The 17,324-nt window shown below is 41.6% G+C and overlaps 1 protein-coding gene across 2 annotated transcripts in view; it reads left to right on the top strand.

Annotated features, from left to right (window-relative positions):
- Positions 1-17,324, top strand: part of LOC137369176 (E3 ubiquitin-protein ligase MARCHF3) — an 89,363-nt gene that overhangs the window by 53,330 nt on the left and 18,709 nt on the right. For both annotated transcript variants that reach the window (XM_068029951.1, XM_068029950.1), the window contains exon 3: positions 6,439-6,643. In XM_068029951.1, the coding sequence (XP_067886052.1) occupies positions 6,439-6,643 (205 nt within the window). The remainder of the gene's footprint in view (positions 1-6,438; positions 6,644-17,324) is intronic.

Here is a 17,324-nt window from a genome sequence, read left to right as displayed (position 1 = left end):
CCTTAGACATTGACCAGATTCTTGAGGACGCAATCTTCCTTTTACAATTTAAATTAAACCCATTCAACCCTGAAGCATTGCTACTTCAAGGCCAATTTCAATTGCGAACCTCTGGCTCTGGTTGGTTGGCATCCTTCCATCTACGAAAGATGATGGGCACGCAGCAAACAATCCATTTAGATGGGGTGTCTTCTCGGTGTACCTTTGCTGATGGCTGTGAAGGCCAATCTTTGAGAGGCAGGTTCTGGCACAAGTGCTGCACGTGATACTGCGAGTTGTTTTTGACATTGCTGCCTTTTTAGGGCCTTCATGTCATGCTTGCAAGCATACTTGAAGCGGAGCTTTGGTTGCCCACTGGTCGTCTCGCCCCGGCTACCTTATCACACAGAAGGTCCTTGGGTATGTGACTGTCTTCCATCGTGTGGACATGTCTGATCCACCGAAGTCGCCTCTGTTTGATTAGTGCCAACGCACTTGGGAGCTCTGCCTTTGAGAGGACTGCCGCATTTGTGATTTTGTCCTGCCAGGATATACCCATAATGTGCCGTAGACAGCGAAGATGGAAATTATTGAGCTTCTCTTCCTGGTAGTTGCAGGTCGCCCATGTTTGACAGCCATACAGCAAGGTGCTGAGATCACAGGCCTTATAAACTATCCGTTTGCTCCTAAGGGTCAGCTTGGTGTTATCCTAAAATAAAAGCAAAATACTGCAGATGCTGGAAATCTGAAATAAAAACAGAAAGTGCTGGAAATACTCAGGTCTGGCAGCATCTTTGGAGAAAGAAGCAGAGTTAATGTTTCAGGTCAGTGACCTTTCATCAGAACTGGCAAAGGTTAGAAATGTAATAGGTTTTAAGCAAATAAAGTGAGGGTGGGGTAAAAGATAACACAAGGGAAGGTGTTGATAGGACAGAGGGTCGCAGAGAATAACTGACCAGACGGTCTTGGAGCAAAGGCAAAGGATGTGTTAATGGTGTGATGGAAGACAAAGCGTTAGTGCAGAGAGGGTGTAAAATGACAGAATAATGAACAGCCCTGGCCAAAAGCACAAACGTGTCCAACATTTCTAACCTTTGCCAGTTCTGATGAAAGGTCACTGACCTGAAATGTTAACTCTGCTTCTTTCCCCACAGATGCTGCCAGACCTGCTGAGTATTTCCACCATTTTTTTGTTTTTATTTTGGTGTTATCCTATACGCCTTTCGCATGTCGGCCAAAGGTGGAAGCTACTTTCCCTATGCGTGTATTGAGCTGTGCATCCTGGGACAGATTGTCCGTCACCATGGACCCAAGGTAGCAGAATTTGTAACTGAAGTTACAAATTTTGGGTACATTTACATTACAGCAACCAGTGTGAAACCAGTAGTTACACACAAAGTTCCAGCCAGTCAGAACCCTATTTACTTTCCTTGGCTCCTGCCTTGTAACTGTAATTGCCCTGTTTGGAGAGAGCTTTGCATATGCCTGGATAAATGGCTGTGTCTCAGTTACAAATTTGAATGGAACTAGGATGACTAGGGTAGCTATGTAAATTAAGATCAGGTACCTTTATAAAGTGTCTGGGGACAGTCGATCCTCTGAGCATGTCATAAAACAGGTTTAATGCTACACTAGATTGTTACTACTACGGTCCTGAAACTTGGACAACTGAGAAGCCATGTCAAGGCCCTCAAACAACATCAACGCTGCCTTGGAAAGATCTTGTGAATCAATATTTAAAGAACAAACTGAGTGTTCTCCAAGACACCGATATGCAAAAGAGAGAGGCCATGATAATCTCATCAGCTGAAATGGTCGAGATTTGTTGTCAGAATGCCCAATTCTAGACTGCCCAAACAGGTCCTCTACTCAGCTATGCCAAGGAGCCATTCACACGAGAGCCAAAGAAAACGTTTCAAAGACAATCTCAAAGCCTCCATGAAGGTCTACTCTGTTAACTTCAACACATGGGAAGCCGATGCCCAATTGCAACCAAAATGGTGGTGCATCATCAAAAATGATGTCAAGACCTTCCATTCAACAAGAGCAGCCACTGAGAGAACAGCAAGAGAGATGGAAAGAGGGCAGCTGCTCAAGTCAACAATCCGGCACCACCTCTATCAGCCGACAACTGATGTCCTCTCTATGGGAGAGCCTACAAGGCTAAGATCAGGCTCACAAGCCATCTGCGAACCCATAGCCAACACTGACATCTCACTTCCAGCCAGCCATCCACAAGGAAGAATCATTCTCGATACAAGGGATTGCCAATGATGATGAGATTGCTACACTATGACGTGCCAAACCTAAACGGAATGAGACTGTCCTCTGCAGAATTTTTGCTCCAAATTTTAAAATTGTTAATGGTTACATAGAGTAAACAAAGAGAAACTGTTTCCAATGGCTGAAGGGCTGATAACCAGAGGGCACAAATTTAAGGTGATTGACAAAAGAACCAGAGACAAATTGAGGAAAAACCTATTTTTATGCAGTGAGTGGTTAGGATTTAGAATACACTGCCTGATAGCGTAGTGGATACAGATTCAACAGTTGCCTCCAAAAAGGAATTGGATAAATGGTGAAAGGAAAAAAGTTTGCAGGGATATGGGAAAAAGAGTGGGACAAACTGGATTGCTCTTTGCAAAAAGCCAGAGCTGACTTGATGTGCCAAATAGTCAGCTCCTGTGGTGTATTTATTATTGTATGATTCAATTTGGAATCAATTTGGATCTTGATTCTGGATATATATTGGCAATTTCGGTCAGTGAGAGTGGAAATTGCTTTGCAACAGTCTAAGTGTGTAGAATAAGTGCACATTTAAACAGCAGCAAATCTGTAAATGAGAACGTCAACCCTTTTGCAACATTAAAAAAAAAAGGGCTAATAAGGGCTGATCTTAAGGCTTTACTCCTTTATGTAGAGTCTTGGGCTTGCAGTACACCTCAGAGAATTGGATGGAGTGGTCAGAATGGAAAATCAGGAGTGCCATTAATCATGAGGGCTGGCTTCCATATTCAGAGACGATCCTTGCAAAATCAGCCCTAAATTTCCTTGCAAGGGAAAAAAAATTTTAAATGTAAATTGGATTGATATTTTTCTTTAAGCATAGTATTAAAACCATTTACCACATCGACCACAAAAGCATGAAAAAATTAAAATTTATCAAAGAAAAAGCAACAACTAAGAACTATTCTAAAAGCAGGAGCAGAGAGTGCCTAGAGGATCAGGGCTGCAATATATCCAGAGGTGGATTTGCTGACTGGCATCACATGATATTTGCCACCCCAAAGAGAAGCGATTATTGCCAGTATGGTGGTGGTCTTTTTTTAAGGGGATGGAAATTTAAATTTTAGAAGTTTGGGAATATCTGGAGTGTCAATTGTGTAGAGTGGAAATATGCAACTGATTAGAGTCCTACCTAGCACAAAGGAAGATGGTTGTGGTTGTTGGAGGCCAGTCATCTTCAGCTGCTTCATCAATGACTTTCCCTCCATCATAAGTCAGAAATGAGGATCTTCGCTGATTACACAGTGTTCCGTACCATTCACGATTCCTCAGATACTGGAGTAGTCTGTGTAAGACCTGGACAACATCCAGGCTTGGGCTGATAAGTGGCAAGTAACATGCATGCCACACAAGTGCCAGGCAGTGATCATCTCCAACATGAATGAATCTAACCATCTCCCCTTGATGTTCAACAGCAATACCATCACTGAAACCCCACTATCAACATCCTGGGGGCTACCATTAACCAGAAACTTAACTGGCCCAGCCATATAAATGCTGTGGCTACAAGAGCCGGTCAGAGGCTGGGAATTCTGCGGCGAGTAACTCACTTCCTGACTCCCCAAAGCCTGTCTACCATCTACAAGGCACAAGTCAGGAGTGTGATGGAATATTCTCCTTGCCTGGATGAGTGCAGCTCCAACAAGACTCAGGAAGCTCGACACCATCCAGGACAAAGCAACTTTTTTTTTATGTCGAGGGCACTTGCTTGATCAGTCCCCATTCACCACCTTAAACATTCACTTCCTCCACTACTAGTGCACAGTGACAGCAGTGTGTACCATCTGCAAGATGCATAGCTGCAATTTGCCTAGACCCCTGCGACAGCACCTTTGTTACAACCGAGGTCGGAGGAGTGCACTGTCTTTCCTAGATCCAGTTCTCCACAGGTCACAACATCTATTTAAATGTTTACCCCGTTACTGATACAGAAAATCATATACTCTTTTTTTTAATCCTAGGATAAAATACACCAACCAGGTTTCTTTAACAAACAACAAAATTATCAGTTTATTATAAAACAAAACTTAACCAGGAACAAAGCATTGCATCAACACACTGATTAAAATATGAAAGTTCCCTTTTTAAGAATTCCCCAACTACAGGCACTCGCTCACTCTGGGAAAAATAAAGAAGTTCACTCTGCAGAGGTCTGTTATATTTTTTTAAAAAGACAAAAAATAAACTACTTTGGCCAAATACTTGCTAATTCTTGATGAAATACAGAAATTGTTGGCCTTTATTGCAAGGGGCTTGGAGTACAGGAATAAAGAAGTCTTACTAAAACTCTGGCTCTGGTGAGACCGTACTTAGAATACTGTGTGCAGTTTTGGTCTCCACATATAAGAAAGGATATACTTGCACTGGAGGCGGTGCAGTGAAAATTTACTAAATTAGTCCCTGGGATGAGGGGGTTGTCCTATGATCGGCTGAGTAAATTGGGCCTATATTCTCTGGAGTTTAGAAGATTGAGAGACTCTAGTTGAGACATACAAGATTCTGAAAGGGCTTGATAGGGTAGAAGCTGAGATTGTTTCCACTGGTCGGGGATCTAGAACACGGGGGCACAGTCTCAGGATCAGGGGCCAATCATTCAGGACTGAGATGAGGAGAAATTACTACACTCAAAGGGTTGTGAATCTTTGGAATTCTCTATCCCAGAGGGTTGTGGATGCTCCATCATTGAATACATTTAACGGATGGGCGGGCGGGTTGATGGGTTGATTGATTTTAGGTCTCCCAGGGAATCAAGGGATATGGGGAGCGGACAGGAAAGTGGCATCGTAGCCCAAGATTGATGGGCCATATGGTCTACTTCTCCTATGTCTTGTGCTCTTGTTAAAAAAAAAAGATATGGAAAGAAGTCAGTTTTCCCTTTTTTGGTCTGGCATCTGGGTATACGGAGACGGGTCACTGGGTTCCTTTAAGAAGCAGTCCGTTCTGGAGATGTCGAATTATTCTAGTAGCCTTTCTGCGAGAAATGTGGCATCAAGGTTTTTCCACCAGCACGCACATGAATGGCAGGATTTTTTTTTCAGCTCCTCAGGAGCTATACGGCATCAGGGATTTTTTCCCACACTGGATCCTGGCAGGATTTCTTCATGAAGGTGATGAGTCAGGTGATTTTTCTTTGGCAGGAAAACACCACTGTCTTCAAACAATTCCCACAACTAAAACTGAGAAACTATTTTCAAACCCTAAACAGTGAGTCGACCTCCTGACCTCCATAAACCTTGACATGTGGCTTCTCTAACTATTTTTTTTCCCAGGTCACCAAGGGTTCTGCTGTTTTCTGAGCCCAAATCACAGGTGGTCTCCAGCACAGGTGGCTTTCAAAGAACATCTTATCCTGTCGGTGAACTTGGTTTAAAAAAAAAACACATCCATGGAATCTTTTCAGTTTTAACACAAGTTCTCAAAAAATTGAAAATATTAAAAATAATGAAAGCACCTTCATAACACCTTCCGCTCCCTCAACCTCTACCACTGAGAAGGGCAAGGGCAGTAGACAAGGGAACAACAACACCTGCAAACGCCCCTCTATGTCACACACCATCCAGACTTGAATTATATTGCCTTTACTTCACTGTCACTGGGTCAAAATCCTGGAACTCCTCCCCTAACAGCATTGTAGTATATCTACACCACATGGATTGCAGTGGTTTAGGGAGTCTCACTACCACCTTCCCAAGGAATTGGGAATAAGCAATAAATGGTGGCCTTGCCAATGATACTCCGATCCAATGAATGAATTAAAAAAAGAATTTGCCTGCAGTGGATTTAAACCCACATTCCAGAGGTTAAAGAACTGCACTACTTAGTCCCCTATCTATTTGTATATTGAAAACCTTGCTTCCATGTTCACTACCTGCCAACTTTTTTATTTTAAATTTCTATGTTCATATTTGTAGTGGAAGCTGCTTTACGGTAAACTCGTCATTGTTTGGGAGAAATAAGTTTATTTTTACAGATTGGAATCTAATATTTATTACTTTTATATTTTGTAAAAATATCTCTAAGGTACAGGGTGAACTGCTGTCTATTCTTTGAGTATTGGTACTGGGGAGTCTTTTTTTACAGTTTTGATAATATGACTGGCAGAGCATTTCACATGTCGCCTAGATTATGTTTTAAAGGAGCTTTGAAGTGACATTGAACTTCTTACTTTTGCAGCACAATCAATGACCGACCTATGTGCAGGATCTGCCATGAAGGCAGCAGTCATGAAGATTTGATCTCTCCCTGTGAATGTACAGGAACCCTAGGGACTATTCATAGAAGCTGTCTAGAGCACTGGCTTTCTTCTTCAAACACCAGTTACTGTGAACTCTGCCATTTCAAGTTTTCAGTGGAGCGTAAACCTAGACCATTAATAGAGGTTAGTAAGTCATGCATAACCACAGAAACAGGTGTCAAAAAACAGCTCTGGACGTGTAGCAATTATTTTTTAAAAAGTAGCTACAATTGTGTAAATATGAGGTTAAGAAAAAACTTTTGTCAAATCTACCAGCTGTAGAGTTCCTTTCAAGGAAGAGGTCTTCGGTTTGGGCCAAGGCATATTTTTGAGTTTGAGCTTAATTCCTTGTTTAATTCGTTCTATATCTGATAATGACAGTGGGGGCCTAAAATGGACAATGTTTCCTTTCTTAGTACTAACATCCATCACTTCAATGAGCACAAATTTCAGTTTTTCATTAAATAAAAATATTTTTTGAGTACAGTTACTTATCTAGGAGCAACTACTTTCCCTGTGAATACTACTTTTATAAAAAAAAAAAGTTTTCCATTCAAATTTCTTCTTTTGCTTTTTGGTATACCTGCCTTCCTTTCAGTTTTTGTTCCAATATTCACATATAGAAAGCATACCATGTTGAAATTTCAACAATGAGATATGAGTTTGAAGTTGCAAATTCCACACTTTCCCACATAAAGTTTAATTTTCCTTGCTCCCTAAAAATACAATTATATAGCAGTACTTGCATTGTCTAGTTCTAATATTTTGTAAAACCAATATATACCTTTTCTATCCTTAGCATTCTTTCCCGTCCTCATAATTAAGCTCCTTTATCACTTTTAAGAATTGTCTTACGAATTTCTTACAACAAAGAGCTGTTGAAAAATTATAGAAAGCAGGGCTGATATTGCTTAATGCTTATATTAAAGGAACAAAGTCCTAAGTGCCGATTACCAGAAGATTTCTGAACTGTGGCTGCCAACCAGTATAGTCAGAAAAGAGGCGAGAACATTTATCCAATTCAGATTATACACAAAAGAGAGGATTCCGTGACTTATATTTTCTGGACCACATCATGCACATCAGGCCTTGCTTTCCTCTGCCAAAACTACTCACTACCCCAGGATCATCCTGGATAGCAAGGATAATATCCTGGCTTCTTTACTGCTCTACAAGCCAGCTCTTTAAACCCCCTCTCTTCTCCCTCCATTTGCATCTCCAACAATTGTGAGGAGCTCACTTATTTCTTTTATCACTTCCCTTTGTCCCAGCTTTAGATCTATTGTTCCACAGCTTCTCTCCTGTCTTGTCTATGGAACCCACCTCCTTTTCTCTTGACTCCCTTCCCATTAGGCTGCTGACCACTCAACTTCAGTTCCTGGCCACCATAATAGCTGACATAAATAGCTCTATTCAGGCACTGTTTCGCCCACTACCTTCTTTTAAAACCATTATCATCACCCCCTACTCAAAAGAAAGCCCCCTCAACCCCTCTGACCTTGTAAATTACATCTCCAACCTTTATTTCCTCTCAAGTCCTTGAACATATGGTCACCTTCCATTTCTGTGTTCAGTTATGCCGGCAACTCCACCGCCCCTACCACAGCACTGAAACTGTCCTGATCAAAGTTAGAATGACATATTCTGTGACTGTAACCATGAGACACTATCCCAACTCATCCATCCCAACCTCTCTGCAGACAGATGCAGTCGAAAACACCATTCTTCTCCAATGCGCCTCCTCTGTGGTCTAACTATATTCACTTGATTCTCCTTTTACCTATCCAGAAATTAGCAAGAGTATCTCCTAAATTAGCTTATTTTCCCATTCTAACATCATTACCTCAGAAATTCCCAAGGATCTTTCCTTGGCTCCCTCCTTTTCTTCTACATGCCTCCCTTTGGCCACATCAATCAAAGACATGGGATCAGGTTCCACACTGACAATACCCAGCTCGTACCTGTCCACCTTCTTCTTGACTTCTTCGCTGCCTTTGTGTTGGGCTGCTTGTCCGACATCCCATCCTGGATGAGATGCTATTTCCTCCAATTAAACATTAGCAAAACCAAAGCCATCATCCCTGGCCCCGACTACAAACACCATACCCTTGCCGTCAGATTCCATTCCCCACCCCAGTTTCTGTCTCAGATTGAACAAGACTGCTTGCAACTTTTGATTCCTACTTGATCCTAGCTGAGGTCCGAACCCATATCTTTTCTACAATAAATGCATCTTTTGTGTTTGCAGCATTGTCTGCCTCAGCCCATTTGCTGTCAAAACCTTCACCTATGCCTGAAGTCACCGACTATTCCAATGCCATCTTTGCCAGCGTCCCATCCTCCACCCTCCAAAAATTTCAGCTCTTCCAAAACTCTATTGTCCATGGCCTATCCTTCACCAATCCCCATTCACCCATCACCTCATGATCGCTGACCTACATTGACTTCTGGTTCTCCAACACCTGAAATTTAAAATTCTCATGCTCTTGCTTAAACTCTCATGGTCTCATCCCTATCTCTCTAACTTTCACCAGTCCTACAACCTTTGAGAACTTTGCATTGCTCTAACAGGCCTCAATTCCTAAACCTGTCTGCCTCTCCACCTCCCTCGTCTCCTTTAAGACCCTCCTTAATACCCTCTTTGGCCAACAATTTAGTCATCCCATCCTAATAGCTCCTTGTTTGGATGATGATTTCTTTCTTATGACACTTCTGTGAAGAGTCTTGGGACAATTTTCTATGTTAAAGATGTTTTATACATACAAGTTGTTTTGGGTGTGTAACACACAACCAAAATAGTACTACTAACTTTCTGTTCAGTTTTATCATTGTGAGAATGTCCTTGTGCAAATTTGCTGTTATCTTATTCATGAAGTAGGAGAATACTGCTTTTCAGCTTTCCGTTTCCACTTGGAAATTTGAAAGATGTGTACATTACTCCAGTGGTATGAGGAAGATGTGTGTTTTTGGATACTGACCTAGTTTGAAAGAGCAATGTGAAAAGGAAGATGCAATATTTTCCTTTGCAAACTACTTGAATCTCATAAATCGTTTGTAAATCAACTTGAAAAGTAATAATTAAAATATACACTACTTTTAGCAGGCCTGTCCTGTGAACCACTCCAGTTGTCTTCAGAAATGTACTAAGCTGCTGTTTCAGGGCTGGCTGGACAAGTACAAAAGAAAAATACTGGCTGGGCAAGTGTTCAGTGGCCTTATTAAATACCTAGATGGCTGAATGGCCTGCTCTTATTTCTATGCCAATTTCAAAAAGGGTAACTTTATCAGTTCACCCCCATAACCTTCAGCTAACTGGTCTGAATTGTATTTTATGGGACAGAAATGAAATTCAGGTCATGTTATCTTTCTAAAGATTTTTAAGGATGGCATTGTTTTTCTCTTGTCCATAATATATTCTGGTTTGGGATTCAGTTCTGTGCTTATCCCTTGTCAGCTGTTCTGAAAGTAAATAGTCAAACTGCTGACGAGCCAGACTGGCATTGTTTTTCTGTTTTTGTACAAGCTGACATGTATAGTGCTGTATCTTTTATTTTGTCCCCATTTCCTAAAGCCTGCAGTGTTTGTTCAGCCTCACTATGTGAGTCTCTTGCCACAGGCTGTGGTCCTTGAATTTCCCATGGGCAGTGTGGTGTGAGAGAAGCCAACAGGAAAGATATTGAGAAGTGCACAAACAATGAAAGGAAATAGAACAAATAATAAATGAAACTTAAAATAAAGACTGAAAAATGAGTCAAGGAAACAATGGGGGAAAAACACAAAGGAATAAAGATGTAGATAAAAATAAGGGAAATAGTTGTTTGTAAAGTCAAAAGGATGATGAGCAATGGCACAAAAGAAAAGATAGTCAACGAAAATGGAAACTCAATTCAGAAAAAGTGGAAATATATTAAATGAAAACGCAGAAATAGGAGAAGACTTAAAAAAACTACTGTTAAAATCCAATTCTAATAGTAATATATTTGACATCCACAATATTTCATTCAATCATCCTGTTTTTAAAAAAAATAAAATAAAATGGGAAAAAATGTGTTTAAAAGTTTAAAATGATCTGAGCAAAGTATTTTGCATAACTTGAGAGAATCAAAGTTTATTTTATTGAAGTCTGAATCAGTGTAAATATTTTGGTAATTTATAAATGCTAATGAATCATTATATTAAGTTCTTTATCAAACACCTAGAATATAACCACTTAGAATTTGAATGATGTTCATTATTCTAACAGGTTTATCTAATGTTTTAGAAATGCATTTTGAAAGCCCAATATTTCTAATAGGTAGATGGAATATCTGGTGCGTAAGAATCACAAAGTCATTTCCATCAGTTTTTTTTTAAACTTCTTTAATTAAAGCTTTTCCTCTTCAGGAAAGCAGTGCAGAATTTCATGAGTAACAATGAAACAGTACCTAAAGTAACAAGGATGGAACATGAGGGAGGCATCGCAGTTGTGGAGTTTTTGATGGCAGGTATATTTTCTCAGTTAGCTAAAAGTTGTTTTTGCTTCAGAAGACTTTTCCAATTTTGAATGAAAATTTCACCAAGTCTCTGAACTGGCATTTTATTTTTTTTAAAGTATCAATTTAGATAATTGGAAAAACTTGCACCTTCTCAATTATCATAAACTTGTCTGCACTTAAATGCCCAATTATTTGGTTCAAAGGCCTTTAATATTGTAGACAAGTGACCATTCTTCACATCTGAGCCTAGACAGCAAATGCTATTCAACTCTGAGGTACATCACAGCTAAGGCTCCTTCCCTCCTTCAGAGGGAGAAAATTGGGAATCTGGGAAGGAAGGCTAGTCTTTGTCCTCGTGAATTTGTGAACATTTCTACTTGTCAAAATTCTTTTCAAAATGCTGTGATGATTTCCATGCCAAAAGAATGCCTGGATAAAGAAAATTGCAAAATATGCACTTTTAAATTTAAACTGAAGTGGAGAGAATAATCAATAGGCTATTTTAATAAAATTAACCAATAATATTAGAAGCAAGACGTGACTTTTTTTGACATGTAGTTGTAATGTATCCTAAAGTGACAAACATTTTAATTGCATTAAACGAAGTTTAAAAAATTTAAAAGTTACCAGAAAATGCTTATACTTTTTTTTTTGTCATTTTTCTTAATGAATGGAGAACATTGAGCGAGTTACTGACACCAACCATATAAAGGAACTGTATCAACATTTCTAGTTGTGATGACTTTATTGTTAAAGTAAATTGGGCTAATGGCTGTGTATCTTCTAATACAGTATTTAGATTCCACAAATTAGCAAGCTGACTGTTCCATGTGGTGTTGCTAATGTCAGTTTAACAAGTTTCTCACCAACAAATACATTAGGGATGGGAGCAAGAGGAGTTAAAAGATAATCAGGTTTTTGTACCTCATTTTTAAAAGCATGATAACAAGGTTCTCTTTAATATGCTTATTGTAATATGAGCCTATACTTGTTAATAGTAAATTACTGATGTGAGAAAGAGACGGGTTCCCCTCAGAAGATAATAGTGCATTTCAAAAGAGATGTGAGGACACCGTGATGCACACAGTTTTCTGCAGGGTAACTTGCTGGACGCTTCGGCTCCCAGGCAGATACTTGGGGCTGAATTTTATTAGTGTGCCGCACATTGCGCAGGGACTCATTTAAATGGAGGAGGCGGAGTGGCTGCTGCCGATGACGTAAAGGGGGCAGCCACTCCGTCCCTGGCAATGGCGTCCGGCAGCATTGCACAGGTGCCATTTTTAAAAGGCTTCAAGCCCTTAGGAACAAATTACATTTTTTAAGTTACGTTATCGTGAATTTCCATATAACAAATAATTAAAAGCTGGAGGTCCTTTCCCACCCAAATGTTTTTTTGTTGGCAAATATGTAGACAATTTACTTTATTACTAAGCCGAACTTCCCCACCCCCAACCCCTTCCCACCATCCCTACAGCCAATAAAAAGTGTTTTTCCCGCTCCCCTCCCACTGACCTGAAAATTAAACAACAACCACAGGCTGGAATATTGCCATGGGACGGCCACCCGGTCTAGGTAAGTTGTTTAACATGTATTTACGTACATACAAATTAGGAGCAGGAGTAGGCCACTTGGCCCTTCGGGCCTGCTCCGCCATTCAATAAGTTCATGGCTGAACTGATTTACATTTCCATCTACCCCCGATAACCTTCCAGGCCCTTGATTATCAAGAATCCATCTACCTCTGCCTTAAAAATATTCAAAAACTCTGCTTCCACCACCTTTTGAGGAAGAGAATTCCAAAGACTCACTACTCTCAGAGAACATATTTCTCCTCATCTGTGTCTTAAATGGGCCGTCTATTTTTAAACAGTGACCCCTAGTTCTAGATTCTTCCACAAGGAGAAACATCCTTTCCCCATCCACCCTGTCAAGACCCCTCAGGATCATATGTTTCAATCTAGTCTCCTCTTACTCTTCTATATTCCAGCAGATACAAGCCTAGCCTGTCCAATCTTCTCTCGAGAGCCTGCCCATTTCCGGTTTTAGTCTATTAAACCTTCTCTGTACTGCCTCCAACGCATTTACATCCTTCCTTTAAATAAGGAGACCAGTACTGAACACAGTACTCCAGATGTGGTCCCACCAATGCCCTGTGTAGCTGAAGGATAACGTTGCTACTTTTGTATTCAATTTCCCTCGTGATAAACGATATCATTCTATTAGCTTTCCTAATTACGTGCTGTACCTGCATACTAATTTTTTGTAATTCATGCACTAGGACACCCAGATCCCTCTTGCATCTGAGCTCTGCAATCTCTCACCATTTAGATAATATGCTTCTTCCTGCCAAAGTGGACAATTTCACACTTTCCCACATTATACTCCATTTGCCAGGTTTTTGCCCACTCACTTAACCTGTCTATATCCCTTTGTAGCCCTCTTATGTCCTCTTCACAAGTTACTTTCCACTTTCTAACCAGTATTCAGTTCTGAGTACCGATGGAGAGGATTCCTCTGGAGAATTCACTGAGAGTCATGACCAGAATGTCATGGCTAACTCAGCTGTGCTGGGATGGAGAAAAAGGGACAAGAGGGCAATAGTGGTCAGGGATTCTATGGTTAGAGGAACAGATGGGCGTTTCTGTGGTCACAGATGTGATTCCAGGATGGTATGTTGCCTTCCTGGTGCAGGGGTCTTGGATATCACTGAGCGGCTACAAAGTACTCTGGAGGGTGAGGGTGCATAGCTGGAGGTCGTGGTCCATGTTGGTACCAATGACATAGGTAGAAAGAGGGATGAGGTCCTGCAAAAAGAATTTAGGGAGCTAGGCAGCAGATTAAAAGTAGGACCTCAAAGATTGTAATCTCTGGGTTTCTTCCAGTACCATGGGCTCGTGAGTATATGAATAGGAGGTTAGAGCAGATGAATGCATGGTTGGGGAGATGTTGCAGGAGGGAGGGCTTTAGATTTTTGAATCACTGAGCCTGTTTCTGGCGAAGGTGGGATCTGTATAAGATAGACGGGTTGCACGTCTATCTTAAAGGGGATAGTATTAGTGCAAAAAGCTTAAAGGGAGTGGAATTCTCCAAGTGCATTCAGGAGAGATTTTTGAGCCAGCACGTAGAGTCCTACAAGAGGAGGAGCGGTACTGGACTTAATCCTAGGGAATGAAGCAGTGGGAGAGCATTTCGGGGATAGTGACCATAACTCTAAGATTTAAGGTTCTTATGGAAAAGGACATAGAGGGTCTGGAAATAAGAGTACTAAATTGGAGGAAGGCAGATTTCAATATGATAAAACAGGATCTGGCCAAAGTGAACTGGGAGCAGCTTCTATCGAACATAGAACATTACAGCGCAGTACAGGCCCTTCAGCCCTCGATGTTGCGCCGACCTGTGAAACCATCTGACTTACACTATTCCATTTTCATCCATATGTCTATCCAATGACCACTTAAATGCCCTTAAAGTTGGCGAGTCTACTACTGTTGCAGGCAGGGCGTTCCACGCCCCTACTACTCTGTGTAAAGAAACTACCTCTGACATCTGTCCTATATCTATCACCCCTCAACTTAAAGCTATGTCCCCTCGTGTTTGCCATCACCATCCGAGGAAAAAGGCTCTCACTATCCACCCTGTCCAACCCTCTGATTATCTTATATGTCTCTATTAAGTCACCTCTTCTCCTCCTTCTCTCTAACGAAAACAACCTCAAGTCCCTCAGCCTTTCCTCGTAAGACCTTCCCTCCATACCAGGCAACATCCTAGTAAATCTCCTCTGCACCTTTTCCAAAGCTTCCACATCCTTCCTATAATGCGGTGACCAGAACTGCACGCAATACTCCAGGTGCGGCCGCACCAGAGTTCTGTACAGCTGCAGCATGACCTCGTGGCTCCTAAACTCGATCCCCCTACTAATAAAATCTAACACACCATATGCCTTCTTAACAGCTCTATTAACCTGGGTGGCAACTTTCAGGGATTTATGTACCTGGACACCAAGATCTCTCTGCTCATCTACACTACCAAGAATCTTCCCATTAGCCCAGTATTCTGCAATCCTGTTACTCCTTCCGAAGTGAATCAACTCACACTTTTCCGCATTAAACTCCATTTGCCATCTCTCAGCCCAGCTCTGCAGCCTATCTATGTCCCTCTGTACCCTACAACACCCTTCGGCACTATCCACAACTCCACCGACCTTCGTGTCATCCGCAAATCTACTAACCCACCCTTCTACACCCTCATCCAGGTCATTTATAAAAATGACAAACAGCAGTGGCCCCAAAACAGATCCTTGCGGTACACCACTAGAAAGGATGAACATTTACCATCAACCACCACCCTCTGTCTTCTTTCAGCTAGCCAATTTCTGATCCAAAGCACTAATTCACCTTCAATCCCATACTTCTGTATTTTCTGCAATAGCCTACCGTGGGGAACTTTATCAAACGCCTTACTGAAATCCATATAGACCACATCCACGGCTTTACCCTCATCCACCTGTTTGGTCACCTTGTCAAAAAACTCAATAAGGTTTGTGAGGCACGACCTACCCTTCACAAAACCGTGCTGACTATCTCTAATGAACTTATTCTTTTCAAGATGATTATAAATCCTATCTCTTATAACCTTTTCCAACATTTTACCCACAACCGAAGTAAGGCTCACAGGTCTATAATTACCAGGGCTGTCTGTACTCCCCTTCTTGAACAAGGGGACAACATTTGCTATCCTCCAGTCTTCCGGCACTATTCCTGTCGACAATGACGACATAAAGATCAAGGACAAAGGCTCTGCAATCTCCTCCCTGGCTTCCCAGAGAATCCTAGGATAAATCCCATCTGGCCCAGGGGACTTATCTATTTTCACACTTTCCAAAATTGCTAACACCTCCTCCTTGTGAACCTCAATCCCATCTAGCCTAGTAGTCTGTATCCCAGTATTCTCCTCGACAACATTTTCTTTCTCTACTGTAAATACTGACGAAAAATATTCATTTAACACTTCCCCTATCTCCTCCGATTCCACACACAACTTCCCACTACTATCCTTGATTGGCCCTAACCTATCTCTAGTCATTCTTTTATTCCTGATATACCTATAGAAAGCCTTAGGGTTTTCCCTGATCCTATCCGCCAATGACTTCTCGTGTCCTCTCCTTGCTCTTCTTATCTCTCCCTTTAGATCCTTCCTGGCTAGCTTGTAACTCTCAAGCGCCCTAACTGAGCCTTCACGTCTCATCCTAACATAAGCCGCCTTCTTCCTCTTGACAAGCTCTTCAACTTCTTGAGTAAACCACGGCTCCCTCGCTCGACAACTTCCTCCCTGCCTGACAGGTACATACTTATCAAGGACACGCAGTAGCTGCTCCTTGAATAAGCTCCACATTTCGATTGTGCCCATCCCCTGCAGTTTCCTTCCCCATCCTACGCATCCTAAATCTTGCCTAATCGCATCATAATTTCCTTTCCCCCAGCTATAATTCTTGCCCTGCTGTATATGCCTGTCCCTGCCCATCGCTAAGGTAAACCTAACCGAATTGTGATCACTATCACCAAAGTGCTCACCAACTTCTAAATCTAACACCTGGCCGGGTTCATTACCCAGTACCAAATCCAATGTGGCATCGCCCCTGGTTGGCCTGTCTACATACTGTGTCAGAAAACCCTCCTGCACACACTGGACAAAAACAGACCCATCTTATAGGAAAGTCTGCATCAGACCAGTGGGAGTCATTTAGAAGGGAAATTGTGAGGGTTCAGGTGCAGCATGTTCCTGTAAAGGTGAAGGGTTGGACCAACCGGTCAAGGGAACCTTGGATGTCAAGGGATGTAGAGGATTGGATAAGGGAAAAGAGGAGTCGTATGGCAGATTCAGAGTGCTGAAAAACAGCAGAGGCCCTAGAGGAGTATAGAAAGTGTAGGGGAGTACTTAAAAAAAAAAAAAAGTAATTAGGAGAGCGAAGAGGGGGCATGAAAAATCACTGGCAGACAAGATGAAGGAAAATCCCAAGGCGTGTTATAAGTACGTTAGGGGCAAGAGGATAACCAGGGAAAAAGTGGGGCCAATTAGGGATCAAAGAGGCAATCTGTGTGTGGAGCCGGAGGACATAGGTGAGGTTTTGAATGATTACTTTTCATCTGTGCTCACTATGGAGAGGGACGATGTAGGTGTAGTGATCAGGGAAGGAATTGTGATATACTTGATCAAATTAGCATTGAAGAGGAGGAAGTATTAGCTGTATTAGCAGGCTTAAAGGTGGATAAATCCCCAGGCCCAGATGAGATGTATCCCAGGCTTCTATGTGAGGCAAGGGAGGAGATAGCGGGGGCTCTGACACAAATTTT

The sequence above is a fragment of the Heterodontus francisci genome, chromosome 4 (genome assembly GCF_036365525.1).
Source record: "Heterodontus francisci isolate sHetFra1 chromosome 4, sHetFra1.hap1, whole genome shotgun sequence".
Taxonomy (NCBI): domain Eukaryota; kingdom Metazoa; phylum Chordata; class Chondrichthyes; order Heterodontiformes; family Heterodontidae; genus Heterodontus; species Heterodontus francisci.
Note: the sequence above shows the minus strand (reverse complement) of the source record. Positions and strands in the feature narration are given on the sequence as shown.